The 27,943-nt window shown below is 39.8% G+C and overlaps 2 protein-coding genes across 5 annotated transcripts; one reads left to right on the forward strand and one right to left on the reverse strand.

Annotated features, from left to right (window-relative positions):
- On the reverse strand, positions 1 to 7,992 carry fancb (FA complementation group B). Of its 4 annotated transcripts, none has more exons than XM_042425860.1 (9): positions 7,509 to 7,992; positions 7,062 to 7,097; positions 6,793 to 6,948; positions 6,585 to 6,674; positions 5,988 to 6,116; positions 4,934 to 5,106; positions 3,568 to 3,995; positions 3,232 to 3,472; positions 1 to 2,647 (listed from the first exon to the last, which is right to left on the reverse strand). In XM_042425860.1, exons 1-9 carry the CDS (start codon positions 7,986 to 7,988, stop codon positions 2,233 to 2,235), a joined length of 2,148 nt encoding a protein of 715 aa, XP_042281794.1. In that variant the 5' UTR covers positions 7,989 to 7,992; the 3' UTR covers positions 1 to 2,232. The 4 variants fall into 4 exon arrangements, with proteins under 4 accessions (XP_042281794.1, XP_042281793.1, XP_042281795.1 ...); XM_042425859.1 differs by having other exon boundaries at positions 7,062 to 7,299; positions 7,447 to 7,992; XM_042425861.1 differs by having other exon boundaries at positions 7,062 to 7,299; positions 7,509 to 7,648.
- Positions 7,993 to 8,402: 410 nt separating this feature from the next.
- On the forward strand, positions 8,403 to 25,266 carry mospd2 (motile sperm domain containing 2). Its single transcript, XM_042425863.1, has 15 exons — positions 8,403 to 8,535; positions 8,637 to 8,691; positions 9,103 to 9,258; positions 10,357 to 10,443; positions 10,621 to 10,775; positions 12,011 to 12,071; positions 12,205 to 12,243; positions 12,369 to 12,493; positions 13,090 to 13,263; positions 18,081 to 18,199; positions 21,949 to 22,042; positions 22,302 to 22,398; positions 23,041 to 23,161; positions 23,344 to 23,446; positions 24,649 to 25,266. Exons 1-15 carry the CDS (start codon positions 8,503 to 8,505, stop codon positions 24,799 to 24,801), a joined length of 1,572 nt encoding a protein of 523 aa, XP_042281797.1. The 5' UTR covers positions 8,403 to 8,502; the 3' UTR covers positions 24,802 to 25,266.
- Positions 25,267 to 27,943: the final 2,677 nt, after the last annotated feature.

Below are 27,943 nucleotides of genomic sequence, written 5' to 3' on the forward strand. Positions count from 1 at the left end.
TGAAGGAACAAGAAGAAAAGCTGAATTTTGATTGGAGGGGGACTTTAAATACGGCAATATTAAAATTAAATATGGCAAACTCATCAGGATTTTCTCTCTTCAAGTGTTGCCTCACATCAGAGCTTTCTGCATACACAATCATGTACACTACTGTGTGTGTGGGCTGTGCACTACAACAATGTAGATATAATCAATGGCCTCCCACTATGGTTGACCCACTGATTGCCATAGTCCAGAGGAAAGGAAAGCCTGTGACCCTGATCAATAAAAGTCGACTGCAGGCAGAAACTAGGGACCAGAGACCAGTGCCCTCATCATACAGCATCAATATAAACATGGCTTAACAGCATTATTCATCACTATGGATGTCTTTACTTGATATTGTTGATATAGAGAACCAATCTGTGATTCAAATGTAAACAAAAGGGCCACACCCAATTTAAAACGCAGAGTTTGAGGCTAGCAATATAACTGTACTTTATTTGAGATTACGTTCAGATGAGAAAAGGTTCAAATGCAGAGTTTCCTTCTATTAATAATAAAACATTATGAGTTTGGTCACAAAATTAAAGATTGGGTCTTTACATATATTATCATTCATAAATACATCCTCAAAAGGTCAAAAGATGTAGAAATCTGTCAAATAACTGACATATTTATAAGCTGGATGGAGACTGTATTTGGTCTTCTCCATGTCTGCGACGTTTCATAACAGCAGCATCACACCTCTTCATACCCCATTAAGGTGAGGAGGCTTCAGCGCAGCCTTCATCCACCACTCAGACTTAATATAAGTTAACAGGCAATAATGGGATGACAAACCATATATTTTACTCCAGGTGGCAGGCAGGGCTTTAAGGGAACACCAATACAATTGAATTTTCATTTTCACATGTGATCCATGTCCCCCTGGCCATTTACTGGTGTTATTTACTGTGCAGGATTCACAATTCTTCTCCATTATTAGAAGTGACAGAGGTGTTTGTCTTGCAGCCAAGAAAGGCGGGGTAGTAGTTTGCCTCTTTTCTGTTTGTGAGGGATTAAAGAGGGAAAAAAAAATGTGTGTGTGTGATCAACTTGCATGGTGACGGAAGTTATGTTGTCTGAATATATCAGCAATAGCTGACAGAGCTGCAAACAGGAGTTTTATTTTCAACGTGACAAAAATAGGTTTCTTTTAACGTTTTATGAACCCACAGCAGCATCACCATCGAAAATAACATATTGGGAAATGCTCACGAAAATAGGAGAATCTGAAGTAAATGTTTCGGCTATATTTAGAGGAGTCTTGTGGCTGTGAGTCCAGCGGAAGCTGTTGCAGGCATTAGGGCAGAGACATTAAAGGTGTGAAGAGGGGGAGTTAAGTTCTCCTCAAAGTACTACAAACAGATTGAGTACCTCCGGAGCTCTGACAAACATAATTCACATCCACATTTTTCAGTCCCTGTTGGGATTAAAAAAAAAGCCTCACCAACCATTTTAGTAAACACTGCTGGTCAAGCTGCCAGAGACCTTATGTATCCAGCAATGACTAGATCCTTTTAAGTAGGGTTTGATGTTCACTTGGTAAAGTGGCATTTTAACTTACAGTGCTGACAGCCTGCGCGGCATCATAGGAGAAACAGCATCCAAGGACTTTTTTCTTTGCATCGTTTCACAGAAAAATAACTGAACCGTGCGGGAAAAGTACCACTAAAAGCTTTCACTCAACTACAGCCGCTGAGCAGATATATTTTGCTCTTGCTCGACCATCATCTGTTGTCTTTATTCTTAAGGCAAACTGTTCACTGTGGGATAATAGTAGTTTCTCCTAATGAATAGCAAACGGCAGCAACAGGCATTAAAGAGTGTTTCTGAACACTGAGGGTCTAAAGGGACATGAACAGAAGGAATAAGCTGAGGAGAGAGCAGTATCACATCACTATCAGATTAAGGCTGTGAAACCCAGGAGGGGATCCAATGGAAATAGGCTGAGCTGAGGCTCTACAGAGCGACAGACACCAATAGATACACAGCAAACCCCAAGAGGTTGTCTGTCAGACACAGGCAGTTCAGCTCAGAACATAACCAAGTCAGCAATGGGAGGATGCGCTCTCTCTACAGGTTAAATGTGCACAGCATACACAATAAACTGCCTTTTCAGTTGATTTTAGTACCATTGATACAAACACTGGTTGTCCAGGTAACAGATGTAGCAATGGGATTTTCAACAATAACCACATCAACAGCATATTAGCTGAGCAAAGTTCTCTGAGTCTCTACAAGAGCTGCCAAATCCCCGTCAAGCTGGACTTGGGTGAGGCTTTGGGTAAGCCTGCGATACCTCCCCACATCCACCAGGGGGCTCAACCTTATCCTACTCCTCTCCAGGTCCTGCTGCCACACCTCTCTACACCTTTTGAGCCCCTCTACAGAACCTGGCTCAGGGGTCTCCTCATGTCCAGTGCTTCTTCTCCTCTCCTCATCTTCCTGTTCTCCACAGAGCAGCAATGATACAAACTCTCTGAGTGACGCCACCTCTTTTTCCAACGCCAAAGAGAATATTTGAGCTGCACCCTGCCTTCTTGTACCTTTGACAGCCTGGACAGAGCAAGATGCGGGGAGGTAAGCCAACAGAGAGTCCAGGAACTGGAGCATCGGTAACTGGCTGCAAAGGGACAACAGAGCCGGTGTTTGAATTCTATTACATAATACATGTTGCAATGAATGAAAACATGATTTTTTGATGTTTATTTCTCATCTGTAATTTGTCAGTTGCTTCCCTCCCACCTACCGATTCAGAGTTTTACAGGATTTGTATTTTTAAGTGCTCTGGTTGCCAGAGAATTCAAATCACTTTGATATTCAGTGGAATATCACAGACGTGCATCCTTCTTGACATGCGTCAACTTCAAAGCCTTGTCAACTTTGAATCCATTAATATAAATTGAGCAGTGCCCATTTTTACAGGGAAAGCTACCTTCCTTTTTTTTTTTAAATAAAATTGAATAATTCAAGACATTGCCTGGTAGTAATTTTTGAACCAATACACAGAGCAGTAATATCAATGGTTGCAATTGAATAGAAAATCTGTTAAATCAATCATTCTGAGTTTTTTCAAATCTACAATTTTTGGCACATTTAACTTTTTAAATGATGCAACCAAAAGGAAAAAAACTAAAATGTAATTCAGAAAAGATAGTATCAGTAACACAGCCATCTTACTGGTAATTGTGAATAAAAATGATTTACCTGGAGTGGACAGACAGTTCCCCCTGGAAAGGGGTCATCTGATGCCACTGCAGCAGCATGAGAGCCGACAGTCCTGACGAATTTAACAGAAGATACTGAGGGCCCACTTCTATCCTCTTACAGCCCACTCTTTTCTGAATCCAGCCATCTATATCACCTAGGCTGTGATCAGGAGAGTCTATGTGGAACACCCAGCAATCCAGCAACGCCAACAGACTCAGCAAGTCCTCTGTAACCTCATCTGGGCAATAAAAAAGGAGACAATCATAAACATCTATCTGTCAAAATTAAAACCTAAAGTTGTGGGCATTTTGATTTTAAATCCACTCACTTTACCTGTTTTGAGTTTGGGGTTTTTCAACAGTTGGGTTTGGAAATCACTTTGGAAATCTAAAGTGACTTGACCACAATGCAGGACAGCCGGTGTTGGGTTGCTCACGAGGGCAAAAGTATCTTGTCTCTGGACATAATGGAGCATGACACGGCACTTGACACAGCCAGAGTTCAACAGAGGTGTCAGCCTGGTCACAGCAGTCACAGCCAGTCTGCATGTGTTGAGATCATTTGGTCTGCCGGCGTTGTGTTGCTTGCTTCTTTTTGCTGCCGGCTCTGGGAATGTGGAGGCAGAAGAGGAGGAGGAGGATGATGGCGATGAAGGGCTGAGAGCGGGGAGCCAGAACACTTGGCTCTGGGTCTGGATGACTGCGGGCGTTGAGCTCTGTCCCGTCTCTGTCAGGACAGATAAACTCACACTGGCCGCTGGTCTGGAACAAAAATAACACATCACTAACAATCAGATATCACACGGACAGCAGGTAATCAGGCTGGATATCAAATCCAAAACTATAGGACTGTGTGTGTGAATGAATGTGTGACTGCTGGTGAACTGATTAACAACAGCAATAACTCCAGGTGGTGAAATTACATCAGCTCTACAAGTGCACCGATCAAAACAGCAATATACGGGCTCTTGAGGCAATCATGCCAGAAGTAGTTTTCCTCCACATGTGCTGAAATAAAAAAAAAAAAACAGGAACAGGTGGATGAAGGAATCAGATAGCTTCTTGTTCCCACAAAAGGAGCTTGGAGAGTTATTAAAAACTTGTTGCCATGGTGACCACCTTGCCACCCTGCATGCTCCTTGGTGGAATTCATATAAAGTCAGGGCCAATCAAAAAGGGGACATCATACTTACTAAGTTAATGTTATTTGAAGATAGATTACTGTAGGTGTTACATTTCTTTACAAGACTGCTTCATTGATTTAATCATGAAAAACTATTCTGAGTTCTTTGAAGATACGCAGCTGCAGTAGAAAATTATCTTACAGCTGAGATTTCTCTACAGGACACCTCAGCAAATGGCACCATAATGTAACAGTTCAGGAAAATCTAATCAAGCATCAATGATAGCGTCTGACAGCTGGACAGTAGTACTTCTGACTTGACTACATGTAGTGCCATGTTAATATTGCTGGTATATTTACCATAAACACATGGATCTACTCAACTAGATTAAAAAAAACAAAAACACAACTCATTATGCCTGACAAGCCATCAAGTGGGCGAGCTTTTTAGAGAACGATAATGTCGTGTTCAGTGGGGCATATTTATGAAGGCTGATGCCTCAGTCCACCAGGCTCACGTATCTGTACACAGCAGATATACACAATCCACTTCAATTAAAAAACAAATCATGTTTACACAGAGCCGTCAGTAGATAGTATCACTCCCACGACCATTCGGTCCTCAGCGATGCGATGCCACAGCTTGTCAACTTGAGGTTTTGAAGACACTGCTGGCATGTCTCGCATCTTGTCATCCAAGGCCTCATCCTTTGACTCATCATCACTGTCCCACAGAGCAATAAGACCTTCCTGGACAGAAAGTGGAAAGACTATAATCAGCAATGACAAGTGTGTGACAGCGTTGACAAGCAATAGCAGTTTATGTCGAACATTTCGGTTTCAACAGAGATCATAATTATCTCTTCATCTTTCAGCATTTAATTCTACTTTTTTTAAAAAAAAAAAAAACTGTTTTGGGGCCATATACAACATTTGCTGTGGGTGTTTTTGTAACAGTACAGTCACAAGTTAGTTGGATTGTGGCTGTCAAAGTAAGGCCAGTCACCATTGCACAAAGAAATTATAGCAACAGCAAGAAAAGGCATTTCACAAACATCAAATGCTATAAAGTAGAAAAACAAGAAAACGTTTGTGGCGTTTGTTTGTATTGCCAGTGTTTGGCCTTGCTTCCTCAATGCCTGTGGCAGCATTACGAACGCTGACTGTCTCAGCCTGATGTGAGATGCCATTTCAAATATGACAACTTATCAACATGAGTGCTGGAACAAAGCTAACCAACTGACTCATACTCATAATTACATACCTCATTGCTTTAAATTTCCCATTTTGAAGTTATGAATTGAGCTTAAATGCATGTCAGAGTCATAGATATATTATTATTATGGACATTCAACTGAAAATAACAACAGATACTATCAAAATGTTGTCATTACGATGCCATAAGATGTCCTGTCCCAGTACTAGAGGAAAGGAAAACATTTCTAATATAATAACACTCTTGTTGCTCATTCAGTAACCATTACTAATAGCACCCAGTCCTCTAAAAAATTGCTTAATACTATAACAAGCTGTTTGTTTTGCAAAAAGTCATGACTGTATAGTACCAGTCAAAAGTTTGTGTGCGTCTAAACTTTTGACTGGTACTGTATATTTCCTTACACGTAAAGTACCTGTTCATGCTCGGTGAGAATCATCTCTCTCTCTGATACAACATCAGTGAGGGCTCGCACCGACTGCTGCAGAACTCTTTCCTTCACTCTAACTTCTCCTTGAAGCTCCTGAAGCACCGTCAATCCGCTCTAAATGACAGATCATATTCGAATGACACTGTAAATTATATGTTGAACACACTGGGTGACACTGAGTGAAAATACGTTCATTTCAAGATGTCATCTCAGAGAAATAGCATCATCAGATCATTGATAGTGCTGCATAATATGGCTGAGCATCATGGATGAAATACAATCATCATCACAGTCTGAGTACCCTTTTTTTTTAATCAATACCAATAGACTACATTCTACACACACAGATGTATTTAGAACTATATGTAAAATAGTCAAACTGATTGTTACACACATGAGACACAGCTCCACGTGTAAAACAAAAACATGAAGTACTCATTCAGTTAGTTTTTCCTTAATTTATTATTGACAAAATTTTGTAAAAAGACAATGTGATCATATTGTCTCAATATGATTCCACTAACAGACAATAATACTGATCAATTTTCCCAGCGTTCCACCATAACGTTTATGAATGCTCACCTGAAGTCTGGACTCTAAAGCTTGAAGAGTAAGGAGATAGTTCTCTGCTGGCGGAGGAGATGACTTCACTGCTCCGCTGTCCTGACCACACTAAAAACATGTATTTTCACTTAGTGATGCTGACCACCTTCACATTTTCACTTTAACAAGGGAAATGCATGTAAATGTGAAGTAGCATTGCACATGGGAAGTAAAAAGCATGACTCACAGAATATGAAATGCCACAGAGGTCAGTGATGAGGAAATGTTCCAGTATTTGTCCTGGTTCACCTTCATCTTTAAAAACCAGCAGCATCTGGTCTGTTCCACATCCCAAGAAGTCGTCCACGTGGACGGAGCTGACACCTGACCAGTGGGAGGCTATCTGGATAAGAGAGTTTAAGAAAGCAGGATTATAAAAACATGTAAACTGAATGACAATAAAGTTATGAAAAAAAATACAGATTGTTCATAGATACTGAAACCTGTTTTAAATACCTCAAATGTTTCCTTCCATATGGCACAAACATGCCCCTGGTGAAAAGATATGACAAAGAGGACTCCGTTTCTTCCTGTGTTGACCACCTGAATATCTTCAGGTTGCTCAAATGGGACCTGACATGTGTCTTTTACCGTGCCATTCTCAAAATAAACAAGTTGTCCAGTACAGGTGGCTGCAACCACAGCAGATTTTAGCACACCTTCCACTTTGTCTGCTGACAGCACCAAGATGCACCTTATGATGGAAATGTATGGATGAGGTACAATCATAGAGCCGTCAAACATGTGTCCACTCTCAATAAAATAGCCCAGGGTTTGACTTGTGGACTGATTATCTGAGCACTGTTCTGACAAGTTTTGCAGTCCAATAACAAATACTTGCCCTTTGGAGAGAGGGAGTTCTCCATAAACACTGTGGGACAACTGAAAGGGGATCTGTCTCACCTCTCCAACCTGCAAGGATGTATAGAAGACACTGCCAGCATGGCTCCACAACACTGTGGGGCCCTGGAGGATAGACACGTTTTCCCTTATTTTATAAGGGAGTTTAAAGTCAATGCAGGGCTCCAGTCGGTTTGAGCTGCTAAGTGAGAGAAGATTATACTGGAAGCTATCCGCTTCCTCGTTCTTCTTTACCACTAAAACACAGGGTGTGGTGAATCTCTTCTCGACATCTACGGCAGATTTACATCTCAAAACATCAACATGCGCTGATCTCTTCCTGCTGATGACAGCTGCTCCGTCAGCTGCCTTCAGGAAGGCGTTGTGTTCCCGTTTAAATGAAAAGCTGCTGAATAATAACTCACTTAACTCGTTGTCATTTGAGGCGGAAGCACGTTTGCAGTTAAATAAGACTATCTTTCCACAGACGGATAGTCTATGGGGATTTTGATGCAAATCTTCCAACAGCAAACTCTCCATCATGTGGGAAAGCTTCGGGTCTTCTTTCTTGACAGCTGCAGTTAGCGTTATTGCTAAATTGGGTCACTTTCATGAGGAAAAAGTGTCACCAAGGTGTACAAATTGATGAACACTTGCTAAATCTACTGGCGAGAGTGAAATTTAGCCATTTTCCAAGGTTTCTTAGCGTCTGTTTGTATTACTCGCGCGCCAACTAAAACTGAACGCTATGCATTATGGGTGAGAGTTGGTTAACCGTTAAGTGAGTTGACGACATTAAGCTAAAGTATTAAAATGAGACAGCTGTATCGATGATTAAATAAACGCATTTCCTGTTATTTTGAATACAATTCAGCACTCGCTCCATACAGTCTATCGTTCAAATCAAATCAAACAACAAAGCGGAGAGGTGTGGCCACGGCCGGAGCCAAAATGGCAACGACGGGGCGTCAGTTTCTCACTTCGCACTGATTCAGCTAAGCTAGCTAGCTCAACAAGGAAACTATCGGAGGGAAGGAAATCCGGGGACGGTTGAATTATGGCTGAACTTGATCAACACGAAGGAGAACAGGTATCGTTAGAGCACTTTTTTTCACACAGCTGTTTAGCAAATGTACGCCATTTGATGAAATCAAAGTCTGTGTCTAACCTAAGGGAACTCTGTTGTGACAGGACATTGAGAAAATTAAGGAGACGAGACAGAGATTCAAGAATGAGTTCCTCCAAGGTAATACAGTTATTCTGGGATAAGCTGACGTTATACTTTCTCCTCGGCCAGTCAGTTACTCGGGCATAAAGTTTTGGTTATTGTCATCTACATACATTTTTAAATATTATAGGTTTAGTGTCCACTTACTGTTGGTTGTCATGTTGAACATTATGACCTAAATGCTTAGATAACTAGCTAAGGTTTAGCTGTACTGCCACATGCAACAGCCGCTCCAGACTAATGCATCCTATTGGTGTGTGGCCTCCAGGTGGGCTTTGTTTCAGTTAAGCACATATTATAGCCAATATTTATTTAATTATTTGTCAGATAACTAACAAGGGGGTCCCTGGTGGGAAGTGAAACTTTGTGCTTGACCTCAATATGGACGTCATGTGATAAAGCATTTGTTTGTTTGTTTTATGTTTACAGATTCAACAGATAAGTATGACTCCAGAGATGTGGAAAGAATTGAAGAGAATGATGGCCTGGTGGAGAGCTACCTGACATGGAGGCTTAATGTTGTTGATGATGCCTTGAAGATGATTGATGAAAGTCTCCAGTGGAGAAAAGAATTTGGTGTGAATGGTAAGAAGTCATGCTGTATAGTTTGTGATATAATATGCAGGGTTTCACATCACCTAAAAGTAGATCTGTGTATCCTTTTTGATTCTCGTGCTACTTGAATTTCAAGACCTATACAAAAACAATTATTTTTTGAATTCCTTACTTTGACAAGTATGAACATGTCTTTCTACAAACCCTTTTTAGTTTAACAAAAGAAGCCAAACTATCCTATTCGAGAGTAAGTAAATAAGATTAGGAGTTTAACCAGACCTGAAAAGCCAGTTTACAATACTTGAAAGTTTTTCATATCTGGAGCAACGTGCACAAATCACTTGGTACCAGAAAAGTGCTGAAGTTCAATATACAGCCCTACCTATTAGTAGAAATGTTGACATTGCCTGATTTAGATGTTTGCAGATCAATGGTTCTCTTTGTGCTGCTCTGGGATTAATCCAGACAGAATGTCATTGTGTGTTAAACACCACCATGCATAGGCTACCCCAGAGAACAATCCCTACTGTTTCTGTTTTCTTAAGGAATTTCTCCAAATTGCTGTTCAAGTCTCTTTAATGCAGCAAATTCAATTTGTCAAACAGTTGTTTTTAGGAAATTTGATTTACTCAAGACATTAGTAACCACGGGCATCACGGGTTGTTCACCTAGACCATATGGTTTTTTTTTATTTGTCAATTGAATTTGGGTCAAGTGGTTTGTTTGCTGTAAACTCAAACAGTTTCGGGTTTTAGGGAAGCTCATCAGATAAACTGTTAAATTACAGTAAATGAGAGACTTCCTCTGGACTTCCTCTAAAATTACAGTTGTCCAGTCCTGTTTCACTTACTGTTTGTTTCATACAATTTCAGTTGCTGTAGATTAGTTTTGGTTATATTTTGTACTTGTGATTACTTATTTTAAGCAATTGAACAGGATGGCTTTGCAAATGATGAAAAACAATGAACACTTTCTAAGTCAAGACCATGTTTGTTATCAGATAAAAACTGAACGTAAGAATGCAAATAGTCTAAAAAAATATGTAGGATCCTTACAAGCAGCCATTTGTGTCCAATAATAACAAACACCAGTTAATAGTGTTACTGTGTGTCTATCTTGTTTTTTCAGATATCACTGAGAGCACCATTCCCAAATGGATGTTTGAGACTGGTGCTGTCTACCTCCACGGCTATGACAAAGAGGGAAACAAGCTCTGTATGTACATGATTTCATTACTTAAACTATACTGTTATACACTTTCATCCTAGTCTTTTTTTTAAAATAGCCAGATAACATATCTGTCCCATTAAAAGAGTGTAAACGTAATCAAGAATCTACACAAAAACAAAACTACAGCGACCTAAATTTCAAACCTCTGTTTACTGTGTTTAGTCTGGTTCAAAGTGAAGCTACACGTGAAAGATGCAAAAACGATCCTGGACAAGAAGAAGTATGTTGCCTTCTGGCTGGAGCGCTATGCGAAGAAGGAACCTGGGATGCCGCTTACTGTTGTGTTTGACCTGGCGGACTCCGGTCTCAGCAATATAGTAAGTCCATTATGATGGTGTGTCAGAAAATAAGATTTTTGTAATTATATCACTAACTTATTTTCTTGTAGTTAATATCCTGGTCTTTAAAACAAAACCTATTTTGCATTTATATTCCCTTCCTGTTAAACATGCATCTTATTACATCTAGAAAAAGATAATTTCTTTGCTGTGCTGCGGCACTGAAATACTGTTGAGTCTCCTCATATTTCTTGCTGTTTGAGCTGGGGTCTTGCAGGGACTGATGCTCTTCAATGGTTTTACTCTTTGGAGATTAATGTAACCTTTAAATCCCGTTGGTCAATTCGAGTGGACTGTATAATCCGCCGACTCACTGTGTCGCAGACGTTAGCTCCCTGATGGAGCTCTCTGTCAGTGACTGTTTTTCACCGGCTACGCTCTCACCTAGAGAAATGACTCAATTAAATACAAATAAACCAACACAAGAAAGACAAAAAGGATAAATAGGACAAATATGAAATGAGTAGATTAGAAGATCAATTTGGAAAACAGCCTTATTGAAGCTTGTTGAACCACAGTATGAGCTGGAGCAGGGCTAGTCAGTATGATCTCATTAAGGCTTTGGAGTGAGTCTCCTGCATAGCAATGAGGCTTCTAGCCAATTATGGAGCCTAGCCAGGGTATAGGGGCTCTATCTATTGATGTATCTGCTGTTTTTCTGATGATTGTAATTAACATAATACAGCAAGATGAACATCTATCCTATTCACCTTTTTGAAAATGAATTTAAAGTGTGACAAGAAACATTCACATGCATTTGCAGTTTCTACAGAGATTCATGGTATTTTTTTTTTCTGTTAGCCATGATTAGGTTTTCTAGTGGCATCTAAAGTGTTGATAAAATTAATCTGTTTAATTTAGAAATCCCTTACATATGTGTAGAAAATGCATTACTGTTAATGCAGGGGGGTGATAAAGGTTATTAGATCTAGGCAGTGCAGTAAAAAAGTGAACAACAAGTTATATAACTGTCTATTTTGCAGATTGATTATGTAGTCTAGTTTTAAGACATATATAAAAATAACAAGTCAAACCTCTCTGAGTCCTGGTGTTTGAGTAGGATTGAGTGAGGGATCATTCGGAGGAGCTTGTAATGAATTTTCTGTCTCTGTTAAGTGGGTCACTTCAGATCTAGAGGCTGTAAAGAGTGAACAAACATTCTCCTTATTAAAAATCCATAAAGCGTCTTTGTTTGTTTCCACTTTGTGTTTCAGGACATGGACTTTGTGAAGTACATTATTAATTGCTTCAAAATATATTATCCAAAGTTTTTATGTAAGTAACACGTTTTTATAAGCATAATAAATATTTAAGACATTAATAGTGATTTACATCCACTTACAAGTCAAATTTGGGAATTTCTAACATAATGTTGACAGACAAACTTTTCCCTTTTGTTTCATTTCAGCCAAAATGATCATCGTGGATATGCCTTGGATCATGAATGGTGAGACTGATGCTGTCTTCTCTTAGCAGCTCATGCAATCTTGTATATTTTTATTTCCATTAGTAACATCTTGATCATGATCTGATCCTGACATCTTAAGAATACAACATGTCTCTTCCTTTCAGCGGCATGGAAGATTGTGAAGTCATGGCTGGGTCCAGAGGCAATCAGCAAGCTCAGGTTTACAACCAGAAACGAGGTCCAGACATTCATAGGCCCCGAGTACCTGCCACCTCACATGGGTGGAACGGTATGTTATTATGTAAAATTACAAATTTGCAACGTTGCCTCACATTAACTTATTTCTGTCAGACAGAAAAGACACAGTAGTTACTAGAAATGGTCAGCAATCCACTAATATTTATCATCTTTTCATCATATATTGTAATGATGTTGTGATGCAAAATTATTTTGTGTGAGCTTTAATCATATTAAAATTACTTAAAGAAAGGAAGTTTTATTTAAAGAAAGTAACGAATAACTTGATTTGTTTATACCACACTAAAATGTTATTTGTATTAATTAAGGAAACTTCAGCTTTCAGGTTTGAGTTTGGTGAAAATAATGAATGTGAGAGATGCTCTCCATTCTCATACAAGAAATGTTGATCAGGTTTGTCTGATCGCAGTGAAATGTAACTTCATCACTTCAGTGAAATAAACAAAACTAAAACATTAGTTGATTTAACAGAATCCCCCTTATAGAAGCCATATCACTATATTTATTCATCTGCGAGTCATGAGACTTTGTGTACTTCTTAAAGACAAACTGCCTTCCTTTAAATTGACCGTTTACACACTTTAAAACCATACTTGAATTGATATGACTTATCTGGCTGAATTCCAGGACCCGTTCAAGTATAGCTACCCTCCTCTTCCCGATGACGACTTCCAAACACCCATCTGTGACAACGGACCTATCGTTAGCGAGGATGAGACGGAGAGCAAAGAGGGTGAATTGGAGAGCAAAGATACCCTTGAGTCCAGCTTCAACTCTGAGGTAGCAGTAAAGCCCAAAAAGGTACATTTTCTCTCGAGTTTATATCTAATTGTTGTAAAGCTTTTCAGAATGTACATGTGCCAAAAAATGCGTAATTACTATACCTTTGTATACCACTTCATTTGGCTACATGTGTGCTGTGTAAGTCTCTACCTCACAGGTACAGACCACAAGTTTGTTAATCTCATTGTCTCTCTGAATATGGATGAATAAGTGAAAATGATAAAGAATAAAATTGGTAAATTAATGTGATTGAAATACTGCTGATGTTGAAACTAATAGTTAGTCGGACCAGTGTTGTTCTGATGTTATTAGCATTCCGTGTGTAACGCGAGCCAAAAGTGATCCAGTCACGATTAATTCTGATGTGACATTTCAGGTAGCGGTGTCCATCTCTTACAGATGTGACACTCTGCTCCTAGTCCAAATAGATGCCTTATGGTCAGAGATTCCTCATGTTTCTTCTTTCAGTCGCTTACTCAAAGTTGAGCCTGAGATTACAGCATGTAATCAGACCGCTCTGTGGAGACAACTGTGAATTAAGTGGCAAGTAATGCCCTGATTTGGTAGACGTTAAGCTCTCGCTCATTGTCTCTGTGAAGGTGACTTCTAATGTCTTTGGCTGCAATTAAATCCTGCCAACAAAGCCCGTACATCACAGCCAGCGCACTGCTTCTCTCATCCTCTCAGCTCATCATACAGTCCACAGAGGCAGTCAAGTCTGTTACTTAAGCTCTTCCCTGCTGTAGCTGGATTCCTATTCCCGCCAAACAGCAGCACGCAGCCCCAGTGAAGCACCATCAGTGAGATGCCCCACAGGCTTTAGTTTGAATACTTCCACAGCTGCTGTCAACCTCCCTCTCACTCTGGTGTCACCAAATCGCACCCTGGTTGCAGTTTGGACTGCAGCTTATGTCACAGATTCCACCCACTCCCCACAGGACTGTCCAGCCTTCGCCTCATAATCTATTTAGCTTCTTTTCTAGCAAGCAGCATGCAAAGAAAGCCTGCATGGAAGGAGATGGAGGGTATTAAGAGGGTCATCTCAGGGGTTGTCTGGTTCCAGGAAATGCCTGTTTAAGACTTAGAGAAAGTTGTATATTTACATCATGTTGATACCTGTTGTTTTCAGCCTTGGCTATTTATTGTGTTTGCTTTGGTTTTATTTAGTGCTTCAGCTGTTATTAACAGATGTTTTGATGTTTTGCTGTCAGGAGGCAGCACACTTGGGGTTAATGTACATTTGATGTGAGGACTAGGACATAACTATCCTGTATTTTACATAGAGCCGCAACACTTAGTTGAGCAACAGAAAATGAATCACCAACTATTTTGATTATCAAATTTCCTGGTTTCCTCAGTCCTCTATGATGGTAAACTGAATATTTTTGGGTTATGAACTGTTGGCCAGGACAAATCAAGACATTTTAGGTTGCATCTTGGGTTTTGGGAAACCATGATCAACAATTTTCACCATTTTCTGACATTTTAGAAACCAAACGATTAATTGAGAAAATAATCGCCAGATTAACTGATACTTAAAATAAGGTGCAGCTCTAATTTTACAGTAGCTGTTAAGGGTTTTTGTAGCCCGCTGCCTATATCGCACACCGCCTTTAAATGTCTAGCCCAGCGGTGCTGCGTCACCCAAAGTTTATCCCATGAGCCTGCTAAGCCTAAACAAACAAACAGTACCCCCATTGTTAATGAATACCATATTGGTCATGCACAACAGATTTAGATTTACAAAGCAGAGATATGCAAATCAGTCAGTTGTTAGCCTCAATAATCTACAGCAGCAAGTGTGAAGTATGTTGCTTTTTCTTAACTGTAACAAATGAGCATGGAATCAGCTTGCACTCTTTCTGGCATATTTTTTTGGGTCAGAGTGGGTTGTACTTGCCTTGCATAACCCTAGAGAAAAGGTGTGGAGATCACCATTAATGCATCTTTGACTCCCATTTCATCACCAGACGCTTAACCCTATAGCTGTACTATAACGAGCACTAAAGCCCTCCGAGGTGTCAGACTGGATATCAAAGCGTTTCAGTCAACTCTGTGGGAAAAGAAGAAGATACTTTTTCAAGTTAGCCTCAGAAAACTACAGTTACACAACCACTTTGCAGTAACACCGCACACACAGTTAGAATGTCATAATAGAAGTTTATGAAATATGTTTGACACCAAACAATGATCTCAAGGACTTCAGAACAGTAGTTTAAAAGTTTATTCCAACTCCAGTTTGTGAGTCAGGAAACTCTATTTAAAATGTGCAATTATGATTGTGCTTCTGACTTTTAATACTGCAATTTGTTAAAGGTTAGATACCACTTATATTATCATATTATAAACGTATATGAGAAAATTTACAAGTCTGGAAATTTTACAAATCCCACCCTTTGGCCAAGAGCCTGTTATTCATTTGCAGCTTCAGTGTTATCTAGTATAAATCTAAAACAATTAAAAGATAAGACCACCTGCATATCCAACCCATGGTCTTAAGAGGAAATTACTGTTAATACAGTACAGTATCTGAAACAAACACAATATAATGAAAGGCAAGGTTGAGTACTTGCAGTCTCTTAGTTCGATGAGAGGAGAGCAGTGATTAGAGGAGAGAGTTTAAGAAGAAGTTGTAATTGTTATAACAGGTTAATTATCTGTGTCTACTGTCTCTTGATACATTTTCAAATCTCCAGCAGCCCTGCTTGCATACAGTGATGAGATAGACCTTATCTCTGGGTGTCGTAGCCTGTGCTGTGATTAAACCTGTGGCACTGCGTTAACACCAGCCTGCTGGCACTTCAAGCTCGTCTGAATGCATTCACAGTGCTTATGCTGAGCTCTCTTCAGAACCATCTTGTCTGAATAAATAAGGGGCTCCCCCACCACCACCATCACCACCCGTCTCCACCTGAATTGTTCTGGGTCCCAGGCAGCACTGCGCTGATGACTTGATGGCTTCAGAAGCTAATTGCCTTTCTCTCTGTTTTGAAACAAGGGCTGGAGGTGGTAAGGCAGTGTAGGATCACACCCACACAAGGAGCTCAGAGTCCGGAAGATTTCTTCAGGCTGGAAAGGCAGGTGTACTCACGTGACTCGAATTATTGTGAGCACACCTCCCTCACAGCCGACCGATGTCGTCACTGGCCCTCGACATGCTCATCCTTAGTCCTGTCCTGGACCCTCACATTTCAATTTGACCCTCTAAATTGTATTGCACTGTTAAGAACTACAACATTTCTGACTTTGTCATCAAGGGATGAAGGCTAAACGATTGGTAGCCTTCCTTTTGCACAACATCATGTAAACACTCAACCAAGTGAGACACTCATTTCAAAGTATAATCTGCTCAACAGAAAGAACATTTCACATCATTTGTATCTTCTAACCCCAGATTAAAGACTAACAAGTTAATTACTGTTATGTTACAGTAGACAAAGTTGCTAACCCTCAGCACTAAATCTTTAACTCTGCCTGTCTTTGAGGCAAATTGTTAACAAAAGCCCTCTGTGCCTTATCCGTCTAACACTATCTAGCACCAGGCCTGTGACTCTGGCGAGTGTTTAATCTAGTAGAGAATCTTGCTTTGTACCTTTCTTAATATGTGCTTTATAATCAATAGACACTCCACGTCATGAACATTTCACTAATCTTTCAGTTTAGGATGATGTTCTCTAATTTTAAATGTCTTTTATCATGGTCTGTTTTATTGCTGTGTAAATTATTGTTTTAATTTGTTTCTGTTTACATGAATTCATTTCTCAAAAGAAATCAACATTTATTTTGTTCTTTGTAAATCGACTGAAATTTTGTATTACTTTTACAGATATGGCAAGATGCTGATGATATTCTCACTAAAACATTGTACTTTTAATTATAACATCTGTATAAAACAACCCATAATTTCAAAGTTTAATTTTTTCTACTCACATCATTACCTAATTGTGTTAAGATTGCTCTTTAAAATGATGAATAAATGGAGATATTTCATCAGCAGCTGATCATCTCTTGACGTCTTCATTGTGGCACTTGCATGAGTCAGCCATTAAGTTAAAGATGACATTTCATTGCTTATCACAGCAAATGAAACACTCCCCAACCCTCCCCCTCCACCCCCCTGATTCACAAGTGTTCCCATCACATGCAGAGTCTGCTTACCTTTGCCCCTGTCCTCCCTCCACTCCTCCCACAATGTGTTCACTCTCCCATGTGTCTTACATAAAAATGTTTTGCCAGCAACATGTTGAAAAGCCCAGTGCATCAGTTTCCCCAACTCACCTACATCTGTAATGTCCAGCACTCATGCAAATATTTCACAATGTCTGTCAGCATGATCTAGTGGTTTGTCTGAGGACGTTTTGGGTCAAAGTTTGTGGGTGTTTTTGCTGAAGTGAAAGTTTCCATTTGTGAGTGATACAATGACTTCTGGCCTGGATGAACTACTTACGTTCAAGGTTCTTTGTTTTTTTTAAAGTCACAAGGTTGTGGGTTGTTTTGGTTCTGCATTATGAAATGGACACGCTGCTTGTTGTTCCTCTGGAGACCAATAGGGACAAGGGTCACGAGTCATCATGGGGGGTGTTCTCAGTAAAAGAAAAATTACATTTTCCAAGAAAGATTCTATTTGGATAACAACGCTTCACCATTATTTCACAAGAACCATTTATTAATCATTACAGATGACTGTCAGGACCTTCATTAAATGATAGCCTGCCTCGTATGAAGGGCAAAGGTCAAACATTGCATTTTTAAAGAAGGAAGCAGATAAGGGTCACATGATTACGTTATCACTATTCTGAGTCTCTTTTCTAATTAAGTGGGCTTTGTTGTTTCAGGTGAATTTCCTGGAAGACAGTTTGAGGGCAGAGGACAATGATAAAGGAGACACATGCACCAGAACCAAAGGAGCCAGGAAGCCACTGACCACCTTCAAAGGCCCTCTGCTGGATGTTAGGTACATATCCACTCACCCTTCTCCATCTTGTCATCGGGCTACATGCCTTTACTCCAGTGAGAAAGGAAAAAATGACACTGAAACTCATAAGTTCCCAAAAAGTGTATTGATGCCACATTTCATACAGAATATATTGACTACAGACCTTTCTTTAGGACAGTATGTGTATTTTTAAGTGCATTGCACAAGTACGAGATTAAATTGGCAACTTCCGTATTGATGCTGTAAATAACAATAAATAAGGTAAAAATAGAACAACAAATAAGATAAAATAGCAATAAAGTGGCAATAAAGTGATGAACAGTGACCATCAGCAGTAAGTAGTACAACAACAGAATCCACACAGTACGGAAAAGTAGCAGTTAAGTAACAAACACAGTAATGCTTAGCAACATGGTAAGTTGTTTGGGGATAAGGGGTGTTGTTTTGTATAATGCAATCTCCTAATTGTAGGCGGAGCTGTCCTTTTTTGTCATTGCCTGATGAAGACCTTGTAGCTCAAAGCGTTGCATCAGTAAATGTTCTGGGAGCTTTCATATTTCAGTGTACACACAACCTTTCCTTTTCCTTTATAAGCCGTTTGTAGCCATGCAGGCGGCGCAGCTCAAAGGATTCCAATATTGATCAATCCATCACTATTAGATGGTTTGCAATGAAATTTTGTACACACATTTATGATACCCAGAGGATGAATTGTAATAGCTTTTGTGATCCTCAGACTTTACCTCTAGCACTGCCAGCAGGTTGACATTTTTGGCTTTTAGTGAAATATCTCAATAACTGTTGGCAGGATTGCCATGAAATATGGTACATATGTTCATGGTGGCTGGAAGATAAATCCCACAGACTATTGTGATTCTCTGATATATTTTAGCACCATGAGCAGGTCAAAATTGTCACTTATCCAGTGTCTCAACATCTACAAAATGGATTGGCACAAACTTTTCTTTTTCAAACTTTTTTTTTGTCATTTAATTGTCCATTTAAAGACATTTATGTCCCCCTCAGGATGAATTGTAATCACTTTAGTGATTGCTTAAAGACCCCCTACAAACAGATTTTTAAGATATATTTTTTCCATAAAAAAGTTCAATTTGCTGGTTAGTAGTTCTACTAATGACACACTCCTCCTCTCTCATTGAGAAATCCAGAATCTATCAATGTGCAATATTGTTCATTTCAAAAGTTTTACTGCTAGACACAAGATGTTTCCTAATTCAGAGAAACTTTCCCCTTCAGCAGATGAATGTGGAAACAGTCTTCAAGTGTTAACCTCTGCACATACATTCTGCTCAGTGAAGGTCAAACATCACAGTGAAGCAACAATGAGCAAAACGCATTTATCAGCCTTACTTTGTATTTAGTGCTAATTAACATATTTAAACATGCTAACACACTAAACTAACATGGTGAAAATGCTAAACATTATACCTGTTTAACATCAGCATATTAGCATGTTGACGTTAGCATTTAGCTCAAAGCACTGTGCCTCAGTACAGCCTCACTGAGCCGCTAACATTGCTGCACCTGCGCCCAGGTGGGGTTGGATGTGCACACACTACACACCTTTTTTGCACTGCAGTTAGAACATATTGCTGTTTGGGAGACAGGAGGGCTTAAAGCCTGGGACGTCACCTGCTAATCAAAGGATGGCTGGTTTAATGCCCTCATCTGTCTTCTGCTCCCAAAATTTCTGCCTTGTCCCTTCGAGCAAGGCACCTCAGAGTGTGTTTCTGGTGCTGCACTGTGGCTGACTTTACACTCTTCCTCTTCTGAATAAATGTATGCGTATTGACGAGCTATTGGCAATAACACGCGTTTTAATTGCCTTGTACATATTGACAAAAATGTTCTCTCTACATATGGGCTCAAAGACATTATTGATGTGTTTGTACCTTTTATAACTCTGGTCACACGTGAGCAGGGATTAAGGATGCTGCCAATCAATTGTTCATGGAATAGAAATGAGTTGGTGTTGTTAATTATTAACAGTTTTACAGTAATCACGAGAGACACCGTGGCCATAGATCGATTCATCTTTAAGAAAGAAGCACTCATTGCACATGTTGTCAAGCGCATCAAATGTTTCAAAGAAGCATTTGCTGAATTTCAAAAGGTGTCGACTTCAAAACAGGTGCAGCGCAAAGGACTACTGCAACCTCACAATTATTTGGTTAGGTTTGGAATAAATTTCTAGCAGTGCATGCCCATACTGTATGATATTACTCCTCATTTTCATGAATAATGTCCGTTGAGGTCTGTTTTTTCCAGCTTTGATGTGAGGATTTTGACAGCTCAGGGCTATGAATTGTAGTGATAAACAGATTTAAATGAGCCTTAAATGCAATTATGTTTCTGAGCTGTGGTAGCCTTAATTCGAGACTGGGGGCTTTAGAAGAGAGTAGGGGGCTTTGATCTTGTGTTTGCCAAAGGTTTCTAGAGCCCGGAGACTCGCTCTGAACTCAAGTGAGCGCCAGACTCCACAGCTGTTTTTACTGGGGAAGAGAACACACAAGGACATGAAAAAGAAAAAAATATATACTTTATTTGTTCTTAGCAGTTCTAGTCCATGAAACACAGCCAAGCTGCATCAGTGAGAAGCTTTATACATACTAGGCAGATATTATAATCCATTTGCTACATTCGTCTCGGCAAAGTTAAAGTCCCCGGTGCAATAAGTGCTTACTTTTCACTGAGGCTGAATTCATCAAATCACAAGCTGTTTTATGTGTCTAAGTTACACTGAAAACTGGGAGCACACCAACAAGAGGCATCAACGAATGAAGCAAAATGACTCATTCCGAATCTTAGGACACAGATTCCACAGCTTTGATGTGCGATCAGAGCTCTTTCCTGTATAAACCCCCGATAACAATACAATGTTGCTCCTCATGTTTCCTGTAAAAGGCTGCTCAGAGATGTAGCTGCCCATGCCAACAGAAGGCTTGAGAGTGAGCCATGTGAGTCAAGAATAAGCAACATATCAAAGGCTATGAGAAAAGAAATGTTGTCAAAAGCTGTGGAAGAATTTTGAAATCTTGAAGGAATCTCTTTAAAGATTATGCAAACGGGACGTTAATCCTGCTTGTGCCAAGGTCGGATTATCACCCGCCCCTAAACCTTCAGAGGCCCATTTTCATTGTGGGTCATCTGGCTTGTGATACTATGATTAATTTCAAATACTGTATGTGTGGTAATATACTGAAACAGCTGGAATGATAAGGGATGGATGGTCCCTGCACTATTATCTGTCTTTACTATCTGTCTTTTAGAGGGTCCCTATGTCTAAACTGCCACTTTTCATTCTCCTAAATAAATTTGTCTTAAAACAAATGACCACAAACAGGTGGTCTGTAGAGGTTGGGGCCCCCTAGAGGGTTAATCCAGCAATGGCTAGCACTTTTATTGATGATTTTGATTTTATATTAATATAAACACACTTGACAGAAATCTAGTGCTTGAAAGTAATTCTGTGGGGGGGGGGGGTTTTGTCTGCAAAATATTGCTAATATCAATATTATTCTTGAGGTAAGCAGTAGTTCTTGAATAATCATAAAAGATAAACATGAAGGCACATGAAGCGTAGCAGCCCAATCTGTATCGATAAGAGACATAAGAGAGAAACAAAAAAAGGCATGCTGTGAAGCAAATGGGAAGTCCTGTCTGTATCTAGTCAGTGGTATCTGTAGTGGAGTGACCAATTTGTGATGGGTTTTTTTTTTGTTTTTTTTTCTCCTTTCTCCCACTAGCCCTGCAGAGGAGCTCAGTTTTGGTTCTGGAGAGATGGAGAAGAAAAGTCTCATTATCCTCAGCAATGTGACCAAAAATCAAGTGGCCTTTAAGGTGAGTGTGAAGGCTCTCGTGTGCGTGCGTGTGCGTGTGTGTATGTGCTGTTTTTACGTTGCTACAGTGAATTAATGCTAAAATGTTTAGATCCAATTGATTCATCTGCTGGTTGATCAACAGAAAACTAACAATTTTGACAATTAGTCGATGAAGTCGAGTTCCAAAAATGTGAGGATTTGCTGCTTTTCTCTTTAAATCGTTTCGAAGTGCGTATGTTTTGGTTTGAGGCAAAAAAGGTGTTCTTGTTTCTCCACAGGTACGAACCACAGCACCTGAGAAGTACAGAGTGAAGCCCAGTAGCAGCTGCTGTGAAGCGGGAGCCTCTGTGGATATAGTGGTGTCCTTACATGGAGGTACGGCACTTAAGCTCTGCACTCCGCTCACAGCAGATGTTTTCAAATGCTGAACTTCAGAATAATCAAACGGTCCAGTCTATTACCTTCCCAAAGTGCCCGACAGCCACTTTTCTTTGCTGGACATGCATATTTCAAGAGTGATAAAAGAATCATCTTCCCAAAACAGACCGTCAAGACATCTGGCAGTGCTGCTTGAGTGAAAACATTTTGTGGCCTTCAAGCACTGAAATGTCAGCTGTAGGTTATGATGTGCGCATAGCTCAGAAGAATCAGCGCTACCTATTTCAGGGTTGCTTTTTTCTAGCTTTTATGTTGTGTTTTTTTCTAATACTGTGTTTGCCTAGCGAGTTTCTTTTAAACATAGCCCCACTGGTTCTGTTTCTGACCAAAGTCTACCTTCAAGGCTGCTTTGGTTTTGTTTTTGAAATAGCAATTTTTTCGTATTTTCTGAAAAAGTCAAACCCCTCTTTTTCATGTTTTTTTAATGTAATGGGGTTCAAAGAAATTCAAAGCGATACTTTCTTACAAAAGTGTGGATATCTTTTGAGGATTTAAGATGTATAAACAGCATTTTTGTCCTCGTAGCATTACTTGAGGTGAGATTTTTGGTTTAGTGTTGCTCTTGATGGTTTTGTGCAGGTTCTCAGGCCTCTCCACAGGACAGATTTTTGGTCATGGCTGCTGAGATGGACAATGTTGGATCACAAGAACTTGCACAGTTCTGGAAAGAAGTACCGAAAACCAAGATCATGGAACACAGGTACGCATCTGTGCTCCTCATTTATCCATGTCAGTAAAACACACGACAGACTTAATACAACAGTCTCTTGATCCTGTTGATCGCCTGTTGCCACACAGTTCTCATTACAGTTGAGACAGTGACTTTGTAGGCTGCATATTATCCTGCTGGCCTCCGCTCATTAGATTGTGTCTTCCCCACAGATTGCGCTGTCATGTGTTGGAGAGCGTTAAGTCAACAGTGAATTCTCTCAGGGACAGCCCTGTGGAGACAGGAAGCAGCGGGCAGCAAGAATTAAACACAGCGGTAAGGTCTGGTGGGAGAGAAGCCTGAGATACTTTTGACTACATTATAGTTCTTCATCAGTTCATCAGTTGTATTAAAACGCATTACGCTCAACATTTACTATATGAATGTGACAGGTGTTGTTAGTTGCTTGTGTGATCTGTAAAATTTGAAATGCACCAAAACAATTGGCCCTGTTTTGTATTCTTCTTTGCATATTCCAAAGATATGCACCCAGGCAGCAGATGATAACTTAATTTTCAAATTAGTAAGTATAAAGTGTATGTTGAATGTAGGTTTACTAGATAGTATTTCTAACTTCTAAGTCTTGTATAGCACTTAGTCAATCAACCACCTAGGCCGTTACATTTTTAAAGGAATAGTTTGACATTTTGGGAAATACTTACTTGCCTTCTTGCAGAGTTAAAAGAGAAGATTGATACCACTCATGCCTGTGTGTTAGGTGTGCAGCTGGAGCCAGTAGGCGTTTAGCCTAGCTTTCATAAAGACTGAAAGCAAAGTGAAACAGCTCTCCGTTCTCTGTCCAGAGTTCAAATCTACATCCATCTATCCCATAACTCATTTGCTTTATACTTACACATAAAGAAATGTAGGAACAATTTATGCTTTTAGAGGTGCTGTAACAATTTCTTGACTAACAATGGTTTATCCGCCCGCTCAACACTTTTGTTTAGCATCTCTACTGGTTGCCTGGTAACCTCACAGTGAGAATAAGACTCTGGGAAGTCACTGCACTCAACTGTTATTTACAAGGAAATTTACAATATGAGCTGTTGGTGAGCACATTTTGGAGTAAATTTGGAGCTTTTAGTCTTTATGCTAAGCTAAGCCAATGGTCTCTCTGATCCAGCTTCATGCTTAAAGCTCAGACATTAGAGTGGTATTAATTTTCTCATTTGAAGGCATCAGTGTGCTCCAACTGAAGTGCTTGACGGATGGTCAAACAGCTTCTGAAACCCCCTCCACCCACACCTGTCCGACATTGGAAAAAAGGAGGCTGCAAACTTTCTGAACCTCTTTATGCAGGTGGCCAGATGAGTGTGTGTCCCAAAATGCAAAACTGTTCCAAATTCACTCTTGTGACCTGTAATAGCCTGTAATAGCCTGTAATAGCCTGTAATAGCCTGTAATAGCCTGACTTGTTTAGGGCTTTGGATTGATAAGAAAAGAATCAGTCAGTGAACCAGTTTTTATCCCACCAGCTCATGCGGGTGATGGCCTGCAACTCGCGCCTGGAGCAGAAGCTGAATACGTGTCTGTGGGTGCAGAAGGTTCTCATTGTGTTGGTGCTGGTGCTGGTGGTGCTGAACCTGCTTTGTCTGTACCTGCTGGGTACGGCCCAGCGGCCATCTTGACCGCCGCACCCTCCGCCTGCATCTGTCCACCACAGACACACAGACGGTTCCAGCGGGGCCACAGTTGACCGCCTGACGGACGGTCGTCCTCAGCTCGCAGATGAAACCAGAGCAGACCTTCGCCTCTCCTCTCCTCTCCCCTCCCCTCCCCTCCCCCACCCTCCCCACAGACTGTCGTCATGGAGAGGAAGAGCGCTGACTTATGAGATGTTGTGGAGTTAATATACAGAGATTGTACTTGTCTCTTTTCAGGCCCTTGAGAGTTAACATAACAAAGACACTTTTAACAATATGGCAGTCAATCATTAATGTATTTTTTTAAACTGATCATGAAAAAGTAAACATGTATTTATTGCAGAAGTCACAATATGTAGGAAAGATTAGCTATTTTTGTGATTATAATGTGCAATTTTTTATATTGTATAATTCTACAGCATATAAAAAATAAACACTTTGTCAACAGATTGCATTTTGTTGCATATTATACTTTTCTTACTGTATGTTCGGGTTTTTACTCAAACTTTGAGAAGAGACTAAACATCAGCATCCATACCCTACATGTAAATGTTACAGCCACTCACTATTCACACTCTTTAATAAGCCCTCATTAGTACACAGGTGTCTAATTGAAAACATTGCAGTGTATGACCTCACTAAACCTTTCCACTCTAAAACCAAGGAGCCACAAGAGATCTCTGTCTCCACTATCTCTTCTATTTGTTTTAATTACCCCGAACACTGCAAACTAAAAATACCAAAGCAATTACTGCTGAGAACAAGGACATGGCACTTGCAGCTTAGTGTGAAGCACTGATATCTATAACAAGATCCAGCTCAGAGCAATCAAGACGTGAGTCGCCGCACAAGGAATGATTACAATTTGGTTATTCGATGTGTGCGTATATAAGGGTTGTCTGGCATCAACACTTCCAGTTTGTTTGCAGTCGTTGGTGGCTGCTCGCATTCAAGGGATGATTGGAATGATTCAAGCAATAACGAGTAAATTAATCCCGCCTTGATTATAAACAATAGGTTGTTTTGGGCACCACAACATGTTTATTCTCTGAAGATCGCATCATATCGCATGTTCTGTTTTTAGTGGCGACTCTCCACTTCATACGGCTCCTTCTCCTCTTCTTGCCACGCAATCGAAAAACTTCTGTTAGTAGCTGTTTGTAAAAGGAATTGAATAGTTTTAAGTGAGCGTGTGCGCCGGATGTAAAACTTGCATTATGTTTTTCACTTTAACCCTCAGTGAGATATGCATTAGCTATTTGGGAAGTATAGTAAGTGCCTATGCGCTGAAAAAAGGATGGAGGTTAATGGAGTGTTTGCCACTAGAGAATAAAAGTAAAAGCTTTGGTATCACATATAGGTGGGTTGGTTTTTAAGTGCATCTGAGTGCCACACAGTACCTGACTGAATAAGGAAAGTCGTTCAGGAGATACACTGTACTGCACAACAGCAAAATAGACCACCACTACCAGTAATGCCACAATGACTCAAGTTTGAATGGTCATGTGACAGCGATTCCCAGACAGACTCATCTCACCTGATTGTCTAGATGTCAGTAATTACAGGCAGTGGATACTGTATGTCTTTCCTGGCAGCTTTAGAAGTCACAAGCTCCTCCACAGTATTGATTTAACATTAAACGCCAGTTAAATCGAAACCCGGTTCAACGTGTGGCTGACCCCGGGCGTTCATGCGAGATTTGAGGGGACGATGATTTAGTTTAAGTGGCAAATTGGGACACAATGGGAATCGATGGAAAGTTAATGAGTGCTGCTTTTAACTAGACAGGTGCAAGTGAGTTGGGCAACTGTTGCTTTTATCACCGTGGTGGGGAGGATGATGATGTTCTCACACTGCCACACGCTGCCCCTTTTCATCATCTCTTTAAATGATCTGTTGGAATCAAGGTTTGTACAGTAATACACAGTTGTGGGAAGTGAAAGTATACGGCAATGTGAAAATACTTCATTACAAGTAGTACTGCATTCAAAATCTGACAAAATCCTAAAAGTATTATCAGCTGAATATACTGACAGTATTAAAAGTAAAAGTACTCCTGGTCCCTGTGCTGATGTTTTACCACATGAATGACAGTATTAGTCATTAGTTAACAGCCTACAGATGCAACATTATGTAAGCGTCATTGTAGTAGAAAATCATTAAAAAAGTGGAATACATTCATTTTTCTTTAATATTTGCTGTTTTATGAAATGTTGGATAATCTGACCTTCAGTTATTCAAAGGAAACCATTTGAAGTGTTCAGAAGAAATGTTCTTTGGCAGAACTGCAAATAATTTAGAGACATTTGAAAAGAGGACAAAAGGCCCAAACTACGCACTGCTTTTTTTTATATAAAGCATCATAAGCTTATCATTTGTTTTTTTTATGTAAAATATTAAAGGACAGGGTCATGGTTTTTCAAGTCTGTCTTAAAACAACAGTCAGGTGTGCAGATGAACACTGAATTGTAATCATTCCTCCTGTTTATACTGACCTTTAGAAGATCCTCTTCAAAAGCACTCACAATGTAAGTGATGGGAGACAAAATCTGCAGTCCTTGTTTTGAGAAAAATATATAAGTTTATCTGAATATAATATGAGGTTTCAGCTGCCTGAGTCAGTCAAATAAAGTGGAAATCTTCCACAGTTACATTTTTTTTAGTATACAATTCCCTTTATGTGTCTCGGCAGACAGTGTTTTCCTGTTCAGCTGCAGTGAAAGGATTGTAACAAAAAAAGGGAATTTGGCACCAAAAAGACTGTAACATTGAAAGATATCGACCAAATACATGTTTGCACAGAAGGAGGACTGTGGATTTTGTCCCCCTTCACTTACATTGAAAGTGCATTATGAAGGGATCTTCTAATGGCCATTATGAACAGGAGGAATGATTACAGCAAGAAAAACATGTGTCAATGTTCATTTGGGCACCTGACTGTTAAAGCAATATAAAACATAAATAATTGAACAAAGCACAAGTACTTCAAAATGATTACTACTTTTCACCACTGGTAATACAGTGGTGGTAAAACTTTTTCAATGCTTATAATTGTGCAGTAACAGAAACATGGTATGTCCATAGCCAGCAAGTTCATACAAAAATGGTTTATTCTCCTCACTCAAGC

The sequence above is a fragment of the Thunnus maccoyii genome, chromosome 11, assembly GCF_910596095.1.
Source record: "Thunnus maccoyii chromosome 11, fThuMac1.1, whole genome shotgun sequence".
In the NCBI taxonomy this organism is placed as follows: Eukaryota; Metazoa; Chordata; class Actinopteri; order Scombriformes; family Scombridae; genus Thunnus; species Thunnus maccoyii.

Coding starts and splice junctions, on each gene's coding strand:
- mospd2 (XM_042425863.1), top strand. CDS start 8,503: ATGGCTGAACTTGATCAACACGAAGGAGAACAG. Junction 10,776..12,010: donor ACTCCGGTCTCAGCAATATA/GTAAGTCCATTA, acceptor TTTGTGTTTCAG/GACATGGACTTTGTGAAGTA. Junction 22,043..22,301: donor AAAATCAAGTGGCCTTTAAG/GTGAGTGTGAAG, acceptor GTTTCTCCACAG/GTACGAACCACAGCACCTGA.
- fancb (XM_042425858.1), bottom strand. CDS start 7,988: ATGATGGAGAGTTTGCTGTTGGAAGATTTGCATCAAAATCCCCATAGA. Junction 5,107..5,987: donor TTCTCACCGAGCATGAACAG/GTACTTTACGTG, acceptor CTTTCTGTCCAG/GAAGGTCTTATTGCTCTGTG. Junction 3,996..4,933: donor CTATCTACTGACGGCTCTGT/GTAAACATGATT, acceptor TTTTTGTTCCAG/ACCAGCGGCCAGTGTGAGTT.